The sequence below is a fragment of the Pinus tabuliformis genome, chromosome 2_1, assembly GCF_031772625.1.
Source record: "Pinus tabuliformis cultivar Carrire ecotype Pingquan chromosome 2_1, CPIR1, whole genome shotgun sequence".
NCBI classification, from domain to species: domain Eukaryota; kingdom Viridiplantae; phylum Streptophyta; class Pinopsida; order Pinales; family Pinaceae; genus Pinus; species Pinus tabuliformis.
Window position 1 is genome coordinate 640,543,166 of NC_142299.1, and position 15,527 is coordinate 640,558,692.

Consider the following 15,527-nt stretch of genomic DNA (forward strand, 5'->3'; position numbering starts at 1 on the left):
CACTCCCGGGTGTCTCACCCCCCTGAACAAGTTGGGATCGGGTTGATCTCACCACCCAAATCCACCAAGATCTCCAGGGGTAGGCATTCCTATATTTCCAAAGCTATCATCCAGGCAGGGGTGGATGTGGCTATGGGCCAACAATCTACACTCGACAGGGTTCTTAGAGCATCGAACACCCTCCCCCATTCTCAATCATGAAATGGCTCTCCTTCAATTGTAGAGGGTTGGCTAGCCCTGCTAAAAAACTAGCCCTCAGAAGATTATTGGACTCTGAGCCCATCGACATTATATATCTGCAAGAAACCCTTGGTAGGGCTGACTAGATTATCTCTGTTATGAAATCTCTGAAGTTGGGTTGGATCTTCCATGCACATGATGTCATTGGAAGATCTGGAGGCATTGCAATGGGTATCAATCCTTGCTCTATTAAGATTATTTCTACTTGGGGGGGAGCTGGTTTTATTGGCATGGATATTTACTCCTCAGAACTAGGGATGGATTTCAGAATCATCAATGTATATGCTCCTTGTCTCAATAGAGCTGAATTTTGGAATCATCTTCTTAATTTATCCCTGGTCAATTCAGACAACCTCATCCTAGGTGGGGACTTGAATTTTTCTATCAGATTTGGGGAATCTTGGGGAAGCAATGCACAGCTAGATCCCCTATCGGACACCATGGCCCAACTTCTAGAGCAGTACCAATTGATTGATATCCCCATGAACAAGTTACAACCCACTTGGCGCAACAGAAGAATGGGAGAAGTTTCCCTGGCTAGGAGATTGGATCAATTTCTAATCAAGGAACATCTGGTTTGTGCTATGACTAACTATCGACAGTGGGTGGGATCTGGTGGAATCTCTGATCACTCTCCTATCTACCTTGAATTGTCTGGTCCCTTTCCGAAGCCTAGGGCCCCTTTTAAATTCAACTCTACTTGGTTGATGCACCCTGAATACACCAAAATGGTCATTGATTACTGGCAAGCACACCCTCCTTCTCAGGGGAGATCCATATCAGAAGGATTTTGCCATAACCTTCTCGAGATAAAGAGTTTATCTATTAAATGGGCTAAGGATAAGAGAGATCAGGATGATCAGACCCTTAGGAACATTGAAGATATGTTGGCTGATCTACTGGATGAGCAGGGCAGAGGATTCACATCTGAAGAAGCTAAAACTAATCTCACTGATCTAGAGACTCAAAGATCCAAGATTCTCAAAGATCGTGAGGAAACTTGGCGCCTTAGGAGTCGGGCTATATGGTTAAAGGCTGGAGATGATAATACCAAATTTTTTCATAATTATGCGAAGGGGAGAAGGGCCAACAACACTATTTGGAAAATTCCCACTGAGGATGGACAATTTGCTTCCTCTTTTCATCATTTGGCCCACCTTAGGGCTTCTATTGCAAAAATTGTTCGAATTGCTGGGATTTTCCCTCGCTATGTTGACCAAGAGGATTCTGAAGAACTTATCAAACCTGTCACTATGGGGGAACTGGAGGTCACACTTAAATGGCTCAAAAAAGATAAGAGCTTGAGTTTGAATGGGTGGTCTGTTGAATTTTATATTGCCTTCTTTGACACCATTGGATAGGATCTCCTCAAATTTGTGGAGGAATGTAGGCTAACTGGACGCATGTATGAGGCAATCAACTCCACTTTCATTGCACTCATTCCTAAAGTGGACCCCCCAACAATTTCAATGATTTTAGACCTATTTCCCTATGCAACTACCTCTACAATATTATTTCCAATAGTTTTAAGCCCATTTTATCTAATCACATCTTTCTTGAGAAATTTGCATTCTTACATAATCGCCAAATCCATGAAGTTGTTGGCACTACTCAGGAGGCCCTCCACTCCATTAAGATGAAACAGATTAAAGGAGCCATCCTCAAGATCAATCTATCTAAGGCTTTTGATCGAGTCAGCTGGCTATACATAAGAATTCTCCTCACTCATTTAGGCTTCCCCTTATCCTTCATTAATTGGATCATGTGTTGCATCACCACAGTATCCTTCAGTGTACTCATCAATGGTTCAGCCTCCAACTTTTTTCATGCTGAGTGGGGACTCAGACAAGGATGCCCTCTATCCCCTCTCCTTTTTCTCCTGGTAATGGAAGGACTAAGTCGACTAATCTCACAGGCCAGAAGGGAGGGGCGATTACAAGGTCTCAAGATAACTGATCAATGTACTATTACCCATCTCCTGTTTGTTGACGATGTGCTCATTCTTCTCAATGGTAGTATTCAAGATTCCTTTGTTTTCCATGATATTTTGATGCTCTTTTCAGCTGCTACAGGTATGGAATCAAACTGGATGAAATCCACTATTACCTTCTCAACTTTCTCTCCATAGGAAATGCAGATTGCTACACAGAAATTTCCATTCCAAAGACTACAACTGGAAGATGGGCTCAAATATCTTGGTTTTCGAATCAAACCCCATTGTTACAAAATTGTGGATTGGATATGGCTTGTGGCCAAGGTTGAAAAGAGATTACATAACTGGAACCATAGGTTCTTATCAAGAGCAAGTCGATTAGTCCTCATCAAATCAGTCCTGGAGGCTACTCCAGTGTATTGGATGTCTTTGGCTTGGATCCCTAAAGGAATTCTTTCACATATGCAAAAATTTGTATGCAGATTCCTTTGAAATGGACACATGGAAGGTAAACCTTTTGCTTGGGTGGGATGGAGCCACATTGCACTCCCAAAGAAGTGGGGTGGTTGGGGTTTAAAAGACCTTCCAACTTTCGCTCATGCACTAGCTTCCAAGATGGGATGGCTTATCCTTACCTCACATAGTCTATGGACCGAGGTGGTGCACTACAAATATATATGGCCCCTACAAATTATGGACTGGATTCAACTCCCTTCATGGCAAAGAACAGGCATATCTTCGATCTGGCGAGTTGTCCTACATTCACTGCCCACCATCAGGAATGGTCTTGTATGGCGCATTAGAGATGGCCAATCAGTGCGTATAGGCATGGATCCCTGGACAGGTAGTGGGAACATGTACCGTCTTCCCCCCGACCTTATTCTTTTCCTTAAGCACAGTGAAATACATAGGCTTGCTAATATTGCTGATATGGAGAACACTACCATATTTTCTCAATCATGGAAATCGGTTGAGATATTAGGCATCCCTGAACAATGGCACCAGGCATGGGCAGATTATATAACCGCACTGATAGAATCCCATGTTTGCATCAAGGAGGGTGATGATGAACTTATTTGGGCACATGCTGGACATGGTGTATACACACCCAAAGAAGGATATCCCATCATTTATGCCATCCACATGCCACCTGTGCTCATAGATTGGTGGCAGACATTATGGAAGCTTAAAGCTCCTCCCCGCACAAGACTGTTAATGTGGAATATCTTAAGGAACAAAACACCTACTGGGAGCAACCTAATGAAAAGATCCTTTCATGGCCCCTCCTGGTGCGTGTTATGTCTTTAGGCTGAGGAAACAAATGACCATCTCTTTATCCATTGCCCCATTGTGATCGATATATGGTCATAGGTTCTTACTTCTCTATCCATTACTATCAGATGGCTCGACAATACCATTATGGAGGCTTGGAATCACTGGAGGGAGGGGACCTTGAACCAGAAACATCATTGTCTCCCCCTGATCATCTGCTGGACCATTTGGCTGAATAGAAATGGAATCATCTTCAGAGACAGAGTTGTCCGCTGGCCAGTATCCATTGCCTGAATCATCAATTCTTATCATGAAATTCTAGATAATGACTCCACACCATCTGTAAGGGTTGTGACTCCAGAAGTCATTAACCACAATCTTTCATGGGAATATTTCGATGGTGTTGCACAAGAACAAGGGTGTGGGGAGAGGGGGGTGGGGGGTATTCTATTGCACCAATCTGAACATCATGTTTTTTGCATCCAGATGGGTTTGGGGACTGGCACTAATAAATTTTCTGAACTGATCACCCTTAGGCACCTGCTCCACTTTTCACTTGCACATGATTGCAGACATTTACATATATTTGGGGACTCAAAAATCATCATTAACTGGTTCAACAACACATCTGCATGTCATATGCACTCACTCAGAAATATTTTGGATGAATTTATGTTATTAAAATCTCAATTTGAATATATTTCTTGTCAACATATTTACAGGGAGCAAAATCAGGCTGCCAACTAGCTATCCAAGGTGGCCACGGTCCAACCCAGGGGGATTTGGCTTATAAAGGAGCAGCAGGGTGCCAAACATTTTCAATACTATCATCGGCCTTACATAGATCAGTTCTACCAGTGGGCCGATAGGCCCTAATTTTGTAGTATATATCAACACTTTTTATCAGTGTTTGGTTTATATATTCTGTAGATATCAATTACATGAACAGTCATAGTATACCCTGTATGGGTAATTTTTGTATAGAAATATTTTTTATGGCTACGGCCCAACTTATAGCATATGTCGCCCAGGCATCTACAACATGTAATTTTCTCAATTAATAGAAAATTGTGATTTTTCCCCACGGAAAAAAAAATATGCATTTTTTTAATTAACTTATATATATTTTTTATATAAGGAATATGACATTAAAGAAGGTCTTTGTGAATGTTTCTGGAATAAGGGCATCAATTACACCATTTAAAGTTGTGGTTGAATGCTCTATGAATACTGTTGAATGTAGCCGAACTGAGACACATGGTAAAATTCAAGCAATTGACTCCTCAAATACATTCAAATTTATTTCAAAATGGAGGAATGCACAATAAATAAATAAAACAAAATGTTCATGGCATGTTAAAGATAGAGAAAGCAATGAAGGTGTACATATCTATCTATATTGCAGTATGATTAACTTTGGTGAACCACATGAGGTAATGGGCAAAGCATGAGACATATGTTTGGTGCCAAATACAGACATTGTTTATGTTCTTACAAAACTACCCAAGACATGTGAAAAGGTTAGATATCGTATCTTAAAGGTCAAGTATGACATATATGAAGAATCTACAAAGTTGTGTGAAGAAGTCACACTCAACATTGAAAATAACATTGTAAGTATGTTTATTTATATTTATGTTTTATGCATTATTGTAAGTATCATTATATTTTTTATAACTTATTTATCATTGGCATACTATATTTTGTTTGATAGGATTTTGCTAAGAGTCTTTCAATTATGTTGGAGGGTATTTATTATTTAGAGCCAAATATGTGATCAGTAGTTTCCACACATAGACAGAAGAATAAATTAGAAGGAAGCAAAGAAAAATAGCTCATGAAACTACAACAGTGCATAAAGGGGATCAACAAAGAATTGTTAAAGTTAGACATGTTACTTTTGAAGATGTGGAAGCTGAAAAATATGTTGCCATTAGTGAGGGTGTGATTAGAATTGTTGTTGAAAAGGAGAAAGGATATAATACACCAAAAATAAAAATGCCCACGGATGTCTCTCTTCCAGTTGATGATGAGGAGATTGTTTATCTAAAATAAAATATGTTAACCAGTAAGAGGAAGTGTTGTAGCAGCTAAAACCACTCTCCAAAATTTTGGCCTGCACCTAATTTCAGAGCCTCCCTTGAGAGTTCGCTTGATGGCTACACACCCTCAGGTTCACTCCATGAGCCCGTGGGAGTCTTTGCATCTGCCTTGCTTGTTCATTTCACTCAAATTTCTGCATGTTGGTGTCTAAGGCATGCTTGCAACCATGTTCTGGTTATGCTCAAAGTCTTCGCTTCGTATGTACTTGTTGTATTCACTATGAAAGAATCTTTCACACTCACACATGGAGTCACATTCATTGTCACGCAAGCGTCGTCTCAATCAGTGAATGAGCAATCACGAGTGTCGCTTGCACCGTTGGTCAATCATGTTGAACATGTGTGTCTGGATGGTTTGAGTCGTCTCGTCATCGAGTCATGTGATTGTGTGTTTGCATGATCACATATGCATCTTTCGCTTGTTCACACACTTAGTCATTTTGCTGAAAATTCTGATGATCAGACTCCCCTCTGACAGTCGGACAATTACCTCACCATCGACTCAATCGACTGCCACCCAAAACAACGGAGAAGCACCAAGCAAGTATTTTCAAGTTGTGTTGCCCGCAAGAAATTCAATAAACTTTCATGTTGACCACCCAGACACTTGGACCCAACAGTCACCCCAGGACTGACTCCTCTCAAAAATTTCGCAGAGGCCACTGACCTTACTCGCTCATCTGACTGAGGAAATTGCACAGGCAGGCCGAACAGACACCAAGTGCCCATCCACATCTCCCTTAGAAAATTGCACAGTTTTCGCAGTCATTCATCCCGATAGTCGATCGGCTGCTCATCCAAGAAATTGCGCAGTTTTCATGAGCAGGCCTTCTATTGCCTAGCAGTCTGCTCAGCTCAAAAATTCCACAGAGATGATCAGTAGGCCGGCCTCCTGACCTTAGTGAAGTTTTCCTCGCCAGGAGCTCCTAGCAGTAGACTATCAGTTCACTCCAAGAATTGCGCAGTTTCTCGTGCCAGTGACTAAGCAGCCAAGTGCCAGTTCCCTCTGGGAATTGCGCAATTTCAGGTTATAGTGACCCAACAGCCAACTGCCAATTCCCTCTAGGAATTGTGTAGTTTTGGCTGCCAGGCTCCCGAGCTGTTCCTCCCAAAAACTGTGCAATCTTTGCTTGCTAACCCTACTTGCAACCCGACCTGTTCCTCCATAAAATTGTGCAAATTTGGCCTTCCATCTCCTATTGCCCACTCATTCTAGAAATTGTGCAGATCCTGTAGCCCGGACTGTCCCTCCCAAAATTTGTGTAATTTTTCCTTCCAGTTGAGCCAGACCTCGCGGACAGTCATTGTCAACTTGGATTGCCCATCTTAATCACTTAGTGACTCTTGCATAGTTTTCATTAACAGTGCCTGGAGCCATAATCCCGCTTCACAACCTTGCTTCCTCTCCTGGTCACCTGCATCTGAAATGATCATGTTTCATGGTAGACTAGGAGGTTTTTGGATTTGATGTCGTCTTATCATGAGTGACTACAGGTACATGTACACTAACAAACATGGCGTGCCGACGAATGGGATGAACAAAGGGAGTGCATCTAGAAGGACAGGTTCACCAAAGGACGAATGAACGACGCATGTGAAGAGGTGTGCTCGTGAATGGATGATCATGCAAAGATATGTTCGCGAATGAATGGACAAGAAAACATGCAAGACGTGCTCACGTACAGACGAACGTACAAACATGCACCTTTTGTGAACAGATGAGCTCGTCAAGCCTTCCAACATGCTAGCAAGGAGCAACTTGCCTAAGCATCATCACATGAACCAAAGACCATTGAAGACTCCATGCACTTTTCCATGTGAAGGTGAAGTTGTGATACACCATGAAGATATCCATCACCCAGCAACACTGTAGCTCGACATGCACTCCAGCAGCAGCACGAATGTACCAACACTGTCATGTCGATTCATGTCATGAGTCATGTCACCCACATCTCTACTATGGGCTATGTTGTCAATCAATGTAATGTAACGTGGAAGTCCAAGAGACCCACTTGTTGTACAAAGAGTCATGTAAAGTCGAAAAGTCATGGAAGTCAAATAGTCATGAGGGTAGTCGAACAACCACAAGGGTCAGTTTCACCCTTGGCTATAAATACCCCCTCATTTGTACATGCAAAGGAATTTTCACCTCAACTCCTTCCACATAACCAAGAGAGTCTGTAATATTTACTTTGAGGAGTAAGTAGTGTCTCCAATGTCCTGTGCTCAGGGTTAGTGATGTATGGTGTAACGATGTGTCTTGGAACTTTTGCTTAAGTCAGAATCCTACTAACAGGCCAGCACATTTCACACATGTATTGTATTTGTTGTAAGACTAATCTTTAACACTTGTAATGCATGTTGCTTTAACTTGTGTTCTACATATGAACTATTTCACTTGTTGTAATACATAATCTATTAATGGAAATGTGTTGTATATTATGTTAACGTTGTCTCGCCCATGTAGACTACTCTCTTGGACATCAGATAGACCTTTCACATAAAACTTGCTATAACAACTGTTACACTCGTGTGGACTCATCCCCTGAGTGATGTATGTGTTATCTTAACTTGTGTGTTGTGATTTCCACATCTGTGTGGACTGCTCCTCTGGAAGGTGTGCACGTATTGTTGTGTTGTGTGTTCCTAGCCGAGTTGGGACTTCATCCCAACCAACTTGGGACTCACTCCCACCCTCTCCCTTTACAGCGAAAGAACCATTGACACAAGTCACACTTACACTCACCAGGCACGCAAACCTCACTTCTCAAAGACAAAGCAGACCACTCTATTGTGTTGACAAGCAAGAGTTGAGGCAAATCCCTAAGACAATGGAAAATGTTCTATCATACGGGATGGAACTCCCACACCAAATGGTATGAGATATAATTGGGACTTCATAGCGGGGTGATCCCTTGAATGTTGGTGGGTCCAATGCTGTCAACATTTCTGGTGCTAGAAGGAGGGAAACTAATTGTATATGGCTGAATATCCCCTCACACTCATTCATCAACCATCTGGTCAAGGTAGTAACTCGCACTCCCTGTCACACACGCGCGACTCTGTAGTTGGTTACTCCTCACCTCCTAGGACTGAGCACGAGATTTCATACCATCATCTTCACTCTGGTCATCCCATCACTCGCCAATTTACGAAAGTAGTCAGAATGATCCTAGACAGACAACATCTTCCACACACATCTAGGAAGCCAAAAGCCATTCCCACAGGAGTTGTTGTATCATCGGTGGAAGAAGTAGTCCTCGCTACACTTGAAGGTCTGGAAGAAGCTATTGAAGATGAAGAGAAACCTCTGATCTTTTGGCAAGGTGAACATGACACTCTTGTGATCTTGGGATTAGACTTCGGTGCAGGAGGCAGTGGGGAAGACAGTGGAGGAGGCGGAGGTGGAGACAAACTAATAGACTTAGAGCCGGAACCGTAAGACTCTGAAAGCGAGGAGGAGGATGAAGAAGAAGAAGAGATGGCTGACTCCAATCTAGAATGGATGACTCAGGGATCATTGGCTCTCCCAACTATTTTTCACAAGATGCTGAAGCAAATAGAGGGAATGAACATCAAGTTCAACCCTGACAACACGATGAAGGCAGAAGATCATCTAGACAACTTCTACCTGCAGTTGCAGACCCTTTAGGTACGGCATGATGACATAGCTTGTAAATTGTTCCCATGTACCTTAGACGATCACGTAGTTGCATGGTATCACAATCTTCCACCAAACTCCATGCAGAAATGGGGTGCATTCAAACACATGTTCCTTGAAATTTTTACTGATGATAAGACCCCAGCTATGTTACTGAAAGAATTGGGTAGCCTGAAGATGGAGGGGAAAGAAAAGGTAAAATACTTCATCCAAAGGTTTACATGCATATTGAAAAAATTTATGGCGGACACCAAACCTCATGACTCCATCACTATTGATTACTACACATCCGCACTACCGACCAACATTGTGCAATTCGTCAAGCGAGCTTTGAAACCAACACTCTTGGAAAACTACGAAGAGGCTGTTGTTGTTGAAAAAGACTTGCGCCCGATTAGAGTCATCAAGGATGATGAACCAACAAAGGACTCCAAAGACGCGAGTAGGAATTCCCAAGCGATGGCGAGTAAGGGTAGAGACAAGGAAGCAAATGATATTGAAACCCTCACTCGCCTCATCAAGAACTTAACGACATAAGTGTCTGAGCTTAAGCAACGGAAAATGGACACATTTTCAAGCAACCATCTACCTAGACAGAGATAGGGAAGCAACTCATTAGGCAGCAACTGGTCTACACAAAAAACTGCATAGAGATCTGTGCTCAATGTCAATCAGTGCACAAATCCCGAGTTCTGTTTGTTCCACGAAGAACATCACCCTGAGAACTTATGTTTGGACTGGAAGTGAGTCGCAAACTCAGTATACAGTTATACACTCGATGTAGAGAGTGGTATGCAAGAGCAACCGGATGGCAGAGATAATGACGAAGGTATTGCACGTATTGAAGCATCAAGTTCTAGGCATGTGGTGAACACATATTAGTGCTCGCAAGCAGTGCTGAAGACAAAAATTGAGAAGCATCCCCCAAGACAAAATCACCCTTACAATCTTAGGAGTAAAGGGGCTCCCCCTATACTTGGGAAATTGCAAGAGAAGATCAGAATGTTGATAAGGAAGGATAATCCATCGGTCACCCCAAAGCAGAAAACACAAAAAAAGTCTGGGAAGACAGCGGCAAACAAGAGTACTTCTATGAGCAACAAACTGCAAAACACTCCGCCAGACAACACGAACATATGTTCTACCTCATACACCTCGGTAAGCCTACACCCTATAGACTACAACATTGTTGATGACATGAAGAAAACTCGAGCAAACATTAGTTTGTTCAAGTTCGCTATGATCCAGAGTCAGTGAGATATCCTGCTACGCGCACTAGGACAGACAACAACAAACAGCGCAACCTCTACCAACAAGGGAGCAAGCACACCTCCCGAATCACTTTCCACTGTGCTTAATACACTCCAAATGGAAGAAGCACACTCAGGTTTCCCTCCATTCCTGTTATATTTTGAAATTTTCAACTACAATGTTCACAACTGTCTAGTTGATTCTGGCGTGACATCCAACGTCATGCCGCTCTCCATTGCGAAAAATATCAATGCACGATGGAGCAAAACATCCACGCAAATCATCCATCTTGATCGAAACATCGTTACCAACCATTGTTGAACTATGAGACATGATCATCTGACTAACTCATGACAGTCGAGTCCATCAATGCATCAACATAGTGGTTGTAGATATCTCAAAAGCATACGGTCTAATACTCAACAAAGATTGGTCCAACAAGATAGACAGATATTTTTCTACAGAATGGTCTCACATGTGGCTTTCGTACAAGGGAAAATGCAACCAAATCGCGTAGAGTCTGAGAGGTACATGAAGCATAATATCACTCCCCTTAATGGCGAGAATGAACTGTTGGCCTTCGAAGAACTCATGTTTGACAACTACCTCCTGGAAACAACATTGGAGTGTAATCCTACATGGCTAGCTCCAACCTCATCAGACATATAGTTGGGACTCCTTGCCCAACTGATGGTAATGAAACTTGTACAACTCATTGTATCGATAGTAGCAGTAGTACTAGCATGCCATGGATTTTGACGAATCAGAGACACGTGATGGCTCAAGGACTGAGTGTATCTCAGCTGTCCAAAACAACAGAAAATGCATGATCTCAAGCTGCTTGAAGTTCAAGTGCACAAACAACGCTGCTAAGTATGAAGCACTCATGCTGAGCTTACAAAGGACCATCAGCCTCAATGCGGCCGCACTCAAAGTGATATTGTACCCCGTGGATAGTGTTGATGCTTTCAAGGACATAACAATTGATGAAGGTAAGCACGAGCAACCCCTGAAAACTGCAGCCGAGGGCAAGAAAGGTAACTTCACTCCCGAGGGTGGGGTTTCCCTCAACAAGCTCTATGGTTTGCAGAATTTCTGTCAAAGGCCGAGAAACAGCGGGACCCACAGGACCACCACTACGAATGAATAGAGCAACCTGGAAACCTATCATGATCCGAAGATAACCAATCTCGGTACAAGCTACACACCGTAGCAACAACAAATCTTTGACCGCTTGACTAAATAGTACCGGGATGGATCTACATGGGAAGATGATGACCTGAGTACACACTACACGCGAGCAATTCAACACGGGATTCCAGGTAAAGGAGGAGACAAGCCATTGCAACAAAGACCAGGTAACACACACATGTTGTTTGCACTCCTTATACAAGAAAAATTGACTAACATTTTGGATGATTGGATTACTTGCAAAGTTCATCATCATACTTGGTTTTCTAATTTAAATTCTGCATGTAAGAAATCTGAGAAATCCGATTATGCATTGATTTCAGAAACTTGAACCGTTCCCGAAATAAAAACAACTACCCCATGCCATCATCTGAGCCCATGTTGCACACAGTACCTAAAACAGTGGTGTTGTCTTCACTTAAAGGTCTTTTGGAATGCCACTAGGTTCTGGTAGTGGACCCCAGTGGACTTGCACTAGTGTACAAGAAGCTTGGCCCACACACATATCACTTGCCATCACTTGATGGGATGGTTGACAGCCTTCCTGTCAATGGCCAAGATCTCAAGCATTACCTTCAATACGCCAGGTGGCACCTGTGCCATGTACATAGCCCACTTGCTAATTGTTGTTTACATCTTACTTGCTTTGCTTATTATCTTTGTTTTTACTTTGTTTGATTCTGCTTACTATTTTTGTTCACGTTTGTTTTGTTTGTTTCATATATTACTATTTTCATTTCTAGAAATAAGTGCTACCAACTACTACATTCTGGATTTTGAATAGAGTATGTGGCGGAAATTTGAGGAAACTCATGACACTATAACACTTGGCCAGTCTTGTTTCCGTCTTCTCTGCGCTTGGTTGTAACCTTCGGCCGATAAAGTCTTGACAGAAAATACGAACCGTCTGCAAGGGAAATTTTGGTCCAACCATGAACCTGTGTCCACACTAGGAAGCCTCATGCCTGTACTCAGCCTTCTGCTTTGTGTGTTCAAGCTCATACAACTAGTAGAAATGGAGAAGGGGAAAATATAAACAAGCAAACCTATGTCAAAGGTCTTACATGCTTCTATGAAGGAACAACCTCTTATGCATGCTTCTATGAAGGAACAACCTCTTATGCTCTCAATAAGTTGGGATTCATCTTCTGCCCCAAAAAATAAATAAGTTCCTATGCACAATCCTCTTGAAAAATACAAGGGCAAAAGAAGAGAAAGGCTTCCTGCGCAGAGAGGTGAAGCATGCAACTCCACTGAGGTACTGACCAGGCTCACTAGTAGTTCATAAATGTGTGTGTTCCTACGTGAATCTATCGGGGTACTATCCAGGCCTGCTAGCTGCAGAGCAACACCAGAGATGAAAACTTATACTTTGAAAATTTTGAACTTGGAGCTAAACTACCCTTCCCGAATTTGAAACACTGTGATCAAGCTGAACTTTTGATTGTGTTTGACTGAGTTGGCAAAGGGTGAACCATGTATGTCCATGGGGTAAGTGGGGAAGCCAAAGTAACTCGCACAATGATTCAATACTCCCCGAAATACCAAGGCCCTGTGCTAGCAATGGACCAAAATAGAGAAGCTGGAGTTCTACCAGTGTGTCACCAAGTGTTGTAGCGGGTACAACCACTCTCCAAAATTTTGGCTTGCACCTAATTTCCGAGCCTCCCTTGAGAGTTTCTCTTGATGACTGCACACTATTAGGTTCACTCCATGAGCCCATGGGAGTCTTTCCATCCGCCTTGCTTGTTCATTTCATTCAAATTTCTACATGTTGGTGTCTAAGGCATGCTTGCGACCATGTTCTTGTTATGCTCAAAGTCTTTTCTTTGTGTGTACTTGTTGTATTCACTATGAAAGCATCTGTCTCACTCACACAGAGTCACATTCACTATCACGCAAGCGTCGTATCCATCAATGAATGGTCAATCACGAGTGTCGCTTGCACTGTCGGTCAGTCATGTTGAACATGTGTGTCTGGATGGTTTGATTCGTATTGTCATCGATTCATGTGAGTGTGTGTTTGCATGATCACATATGCATCTTTCGCTCATTCACACACTTAGTCATTCTGCTGGAAGTTCTGATGACCAAACTCCTCTCTGACAACCAGACCATCACCCTGCCATTGACTTGATCGATTGCCACCCAGAACAGTGTAGAAGCACCAAGAAAGTTTGTTCAAGCTACATTGTTTGCAAGCAATTCAATCAAATTTCATGCTGACCACCTGGACACTCAGACCCAACAGTCACCTTACCTGCTTAGATGACTCTGGAAATTGTGCAGGTAGGCTAGATAGACACCAAGTTCCCATCCCCATCTCCCTCAGAAAATTACGCAGTTTTCCCAGTCAGTGATCCTGACAATCAACCGACTGCTCATCCAAAAAATTGTGCAGTTTTCATGAGTAGGCCTTCTGTTGCCTAGTAGTATGCTCAGCTCAGAAATTGTGTAGAGATGATTAGTAGGTTGGCCTCCTAGCCTCAATGAAGTTTCCCTCGCCGGAAGCTCCTAGCAGCAGACTGCTAGTTTCCTCCAGGAATTGCACAGTTTCTATTGCTAGTGACCAAGCAGCCAACTGCCAGTTCCCTTTGGGAATTGTGCAGTTTTGGATGGGAGTGACCCAGTAGCCAACTACCAGTTCCCTCTGGGAATTGCGCAGTTTTGGCTGCCAGGCTCCTGGGCAGTTCCTCCCAAAAACTACGCAATCTCTGTCTGCTGACCCTACTTGCAGCCCAACCCGTTCCTCCAGAAAATTGCACAAATTTTACCTTCTAGCCCCTCCTCTCCGCTCGTTCCAGAAACTGTGCAAATCCTTCCTACCTTGCCTTCCTGCAACCCAGACTGTCCCTCCAAAAATTTGCACAATTTTTCCTTCCAGCTGAGCTACACCTTGCGAACAGTCACTGTCAACTTGGATTGCCCATCTTCATCACTCAGTGACTCTTGCTTAGTTTTCATCATCAGTGTCAAGAGCCATCATCCCGCTTCACAACCTTACTGCCTCTCTTGGTCACCTTCATCTGAAATGATCAGAGTGAAAGCTCTAAATGTAGCAGGGAAATCATAATACCAGGTGTTGAGAAAGCAGCATCTTAGGAGTATTGAACTTGATCCTCATCTTAGTCATTTCATTTGGAATGGGATTGACACTATCCAATATCAAATAACACAAGGTGATTGTGAAGGCATTGCAAACTCATACCTAAAAGGAAATATGCCCTAGTTATTGCAGATATTCCTCATGGTTTCAATTTCCCAAACATTGGATATGGTAGTGAGCCTTATAGTTATCAAGCTTTTAATAAAGTGGTTACGGTATTTCAAGAAGTCACAACATCACCACTTTGGATATTTGTGACATTTCATTCAGACACATACTTTTCAATGTTATTATCAAGCTTCAAGGGAAAAGAAAACTCAAGGATGCAACTTACATGGTAAGACATTGAAATTGTATGTTTGATTAATGTTAAAAAAATATTTATGTGTAAGTTAATTAAACTTTTACTATGTTGTGTTATTGGAACAAGTCAAATCTTATTGGTTGCAGAGATCAGCCAATTATAAGTGATTGTGAGTTCATCCATGTTGAATGTTGAATAAAAGATGATAGCTATAAGCCTATTCTTTTGAATTGAATAGATGAAAAGAGGCATATCCAAGTACTGGTTCATGATGTTGCCGTAAGAAAACTAACATATGAGGATAAAGATGCAAAAGGAGAGATAGTTAACATTAATAAAAAACCACAGTCATTGATTAACTATCTTATAGATCAGACATCAGGTGTGGCAATGGGATCACCCCTATCACCGATCGTAGCCAACCTATACATGGAACACTTTGAAAAGAAGGCTCTGGAATCTTATCC

General features: G+C 42.3%; 1 protein-coding gene across 1 annotated transcript; it reads left to right on the top strand.

Moving 5' to 3' along the window:
* The first annotated feature begins 2,866 nt into the window (after positions 1-2,866).
* On the top strand, positions 2,867-3,481 carry LOC149202182 (uncharacterized). The gene has a single exon (XM_089401509.1). The coding sequence runs from the start codon at positions 2,867-2,869 to the stop codon at positions 3,479-3,481; it is 615 nt and encodes a 204-aa protein (XP_089257635.1).
* Positions 3,482-15,527: the final 12,046 nt, after the last annotated feature.

What these genes read in the sequence shown, in the direction of transcription:
- LOC149202182 (XM_089401509.1), top strand. Translation starts at nt 2,867, where the DNA reads ATGGACTGGATTCAACTCCCTTCATGGCAAAGAACAGGCATATCTTCG.